Source organism: Polistes canadensis, unplaced genomic scaffold (genome assembly GCF_001313835.1).
Source record: "Polistes canadensis isolate GaletaPanama2010 unplaced genomic scaffold, ASM131383v1 scaffold_332, whole genome shotgun sequence".
Taxonomy (NCBI): domain Eukaryota; kingdom Metazoa; phylum Arthropoda; class Insecta; order Hymenoptera; family Vespidae; genus Polistes; species Polistes canadensis.
Window position 1 is genome coordinate 14,317 of NW_014569879.1, and position 3,490 is coordinate 17,806.

Here is a 3,490-nt window from a genome sequence, read left to right on the forward strand (position 1 = left end):
TATATATATATATGCGTTGATATTGTCTTGAATGTGTGTATATATATATATATATTATATAATACGAAATATTGAATCTGATAGGTCTTAAAAATACTTTTCTAATCTGTTTTTTTTTGTATACAATGAAATATCTCTTAAAAGCTAAATACTTTCTTACAACCTTGTATCGCGTTTAATTTGTTGTTGTTGTTGTTTGTCGTTATATTTTTTTTCCATAATTTTGTCTCTCGTGACTTACTTTTCTTTATCTTTTCTTTTATTTTATTTTTTTCTGTTTCATTATCACCGTTCGTTATAATTTTAATAAGTTTTGTTACGTTTTCCTACATTCTTTCTTTTTCTTATTCTTTTTTTTTCTTCTTTTTTTTTTTAATTTTTCATAGCACGAGAGAAATAATAGTAACGCATTAAAGTTATTAAAGGAACGGCGAATTAATTCATCTTAAAAACGCAAATGCGACGACGATTATAGAGGCAATTATTATTGTCGATATTGACGTATTTTTATTAGCGTCATTTGCATTTCTTTGGGATCTGTAACCAGCATCTACCACGTGTATTTTCCAACCGAGATTGTTGTGCGTATAACACTGAAATAAAAGCAAAATATTTGTAATATAATATTATATGATTAAATAACATCTTTTTATAATGTTATTTTATCATTTATCATTTATACAATTTGTAGATATTTACTTGAAAATTTTTTTAAGATTTTTTTAAACGTAACTATTATTATAAAACAAAAATTATATGACTTTTTTACGATTAGTATTATTAAATTATTTATATGTGTAATTTTAAAAAATTGTACCTGATAGTATAATAAATCAGGTGCATCTTGGGGAACGGTCCATACGAGTTTGGAAGGATCACCAGGAACACATTCCAGTCTCAATGTTTTGAAAAATATTTGGAACGTTTCTGATTCTTTACTTTTGTCAATTGTTTTATGAACCCATTCGCAATAACGACCAGCTGCAGTTGGATAAGGATAGCCATCACTATCGTAGTCTATACCTGCGAACACTCTTTGTTGCTTTTGTTGAGCTTCCGATTTTTGTCCAAAACCACCTTCAGGACTATCCGTTATGTAAAACGGATGATACCTATTGAACAAATTCAAATCAAATTTTTAATTACATTTTTTCATAAATTAACTTGTTGGTGCATCTCTTTTTTTTATTACTTGGCCGGATTAGCAGGATCGTTTCCACCTTCTACGATAAATGTATATGTTTGTCCTCTTTCCACAGTGATCTCTGGTATTAATAGATCATTTATGTACCATGCGATACCCCATGAAACTTCACCTGTTTGAAAAATTCATTTATTAGAATTAGTTATATGGGATATATACTTATATACATATGTTTGTAATTTAAATTATATTTTTTACGATCCTGTATCTTTTTTTCGAGTAAAAAATGTGTTAGTTATTATTTAATTTATTTTATCAATAATATACAGGGCGTTTTTATATAATGCTCTAATATATTATTATTATCTTTACAATTTAGAATAAGGACGTTTTAAAATTTTTTGCCAGATATAAAATTTCTATAAAAATTTCTTAAAAAGTGTGTATAATAATATATAATATATTACAAAAATCATTGTATTCTAACTGATTCGATTTAAATAATAACAAAAGAAAAGAAAGGATAATTATGAAAAATATTTTGGATGATAACAATGTGAATATAAATAAAAGGAACAACGTTGTAAATATGAAATTTTGTTTTTAAATATTCCTTATAATATTTTGTTGTTGTCTATATCAAAGATATTATATTACAGTATTATACTCGAAGAAAAAACTTTTGAGGGATAAAAGAAAAAAAGTTAAGACCCCTTGAGGATTGGTTCTTTTAACAGAGTAATATGATATAGTTTGTTGGTTTACCCGTTATACGGTAATATCCTCTAAGTCCACCGGTTGGTCCAATCCTAGCACTGAAGGTATCTACATCGTTGATCACGGCTTGTGGCCAGGGTTCAATGTCAGGCATGTCTGGCGTGTTGTACAGGGAATTAGTACACTCGTGGACATTTTTCGACGTAAAGTCGATACGTATATCCCCTGTAGTCTTGTCGAAAGCCTGATGAGCGTTGGCTTCTCCTCTTGAATTGAGAGGACCAATAGCAGCGATCACATTAGTCTCGGATTCAGGGATCATCCTGTCTTTTACGGGTTCGTTCGTGCGTAAAGGTCTCATATACGTTACTGTAATATTTTTTCAATTGATCAATTGTTTGCTACCCTCCTTTTTTTTTTATGTGAAAAATAATAATAATAATAATAATATTTATTATATTATATTAATTTTATAATTTTATTGTAACAAAATAATCAATGTTTCTTCTTTTACTCTATTATTTTAATTTTTTTTCTTTTCTTATAAAAGGAAATAAATATATATAGTGGTGCGTTGGGTTACAATAATTGAAATTTAATTTTTATTTATGTATTAAAAATAATATTATTATTATTATCATTATTATTGTTTGAGGAAAATTGTTAGAATACCTGTCGTGATACCGTTTCTTCTATCACCGTGCAACAATACCGCATCGTTTTTGCCACCGACCCTTTCGTCAGGGCAGACACCCTTTTTCCCATCGCATTGAGAAAAATCAGACATGTAATAGTCCTCGGCAATGTATTTTCCTTTTTTCTTGTCGTAAGCTACCACAACTACGTCGCCACCAATCATTTCGGATTTATCCTGACGTCCCGATAGACCAAATGCCACGTATTGGTCCTCGTTGATACGACCTGAAACTTGAATCTGCACGTCCTCACCCATCAATTCCCATTGAACTTGTACACGTCCTTCCAGAAATTCCTTGCAATTGCTTAATTCTTGTTTAGACGTTGCTGGCTCCGAAGTACTGCTCGTCTACACAACACATGAATAATTCCATTCGCATAATTAATTTGTGTATTTTGTTGAATATATTATTTGTGAGAACAAGGACAATGTGGATAATGATTATTATTTGTAATATTGGATTTTAGGATCAATGAAGAATGATTATATTATTAATCTTTTCAAAAGATTAAATATTAAAGATATAAGGATAAAACGATCATTTTTTAAACGGCAAAAACAGAGAAAATAATAGATAATAAAACGATGAGCGATTATGTCGAAAAAGCTAAAAATATTAGGAAATGGGGTGGTTGGGGGGGGAAAGGGTGATATTTATTGCGTTAGTATTTTCTCAAACATTTTTTGATTTGGTTTTGATTTTTTTCTTTTTAATATAAATGGTTGGTATCAATATGTAACCATGACCCAACTATATTTTTATTATAAATATTAAAAGAAATATGATGTATAAACACTAAATTAAATATTCATAGATACCGTGACCCTTTTTTTTTGTTTTTTTTTTTTTTTTTTTTATAAAATACCAACGACCCTGGTCAATATCTGTAATAAAATATTAATATGCGATACTGAGATGCAACTTTGATCCT

At 28.8% G+C, this 3,490-nt stretch overlaps 1 protein-coding gene across 1 annotated transcript in view; it reads right to left on the reverse strand.

The window, feature by feature from the left end:
* Positions 1-275: 275 nt before the first annotated feature.
* Positions 276-3,490, reverse strand: part of LOC106791702 (protein Skeletor, isoforms B/C) — a gene marked incomplete in the record, with an annotated part of 48,534 nt that continues 45,319 nt past the window's right edge. The window contains 5 exon segments of the mRNA XM_014757561.1: positions 276-593; positions 818-1,112; positions 1,193-1,316; positions 1,910-2,230; positions 2,534-2,906. Coding sequence (XP_014613047.1) covers positions 441-593; positions 818-1,112; positions 1,193-1,316; positions 1,910-2,230; positions 2,534-2,906 — 1,266 coding nt within the window.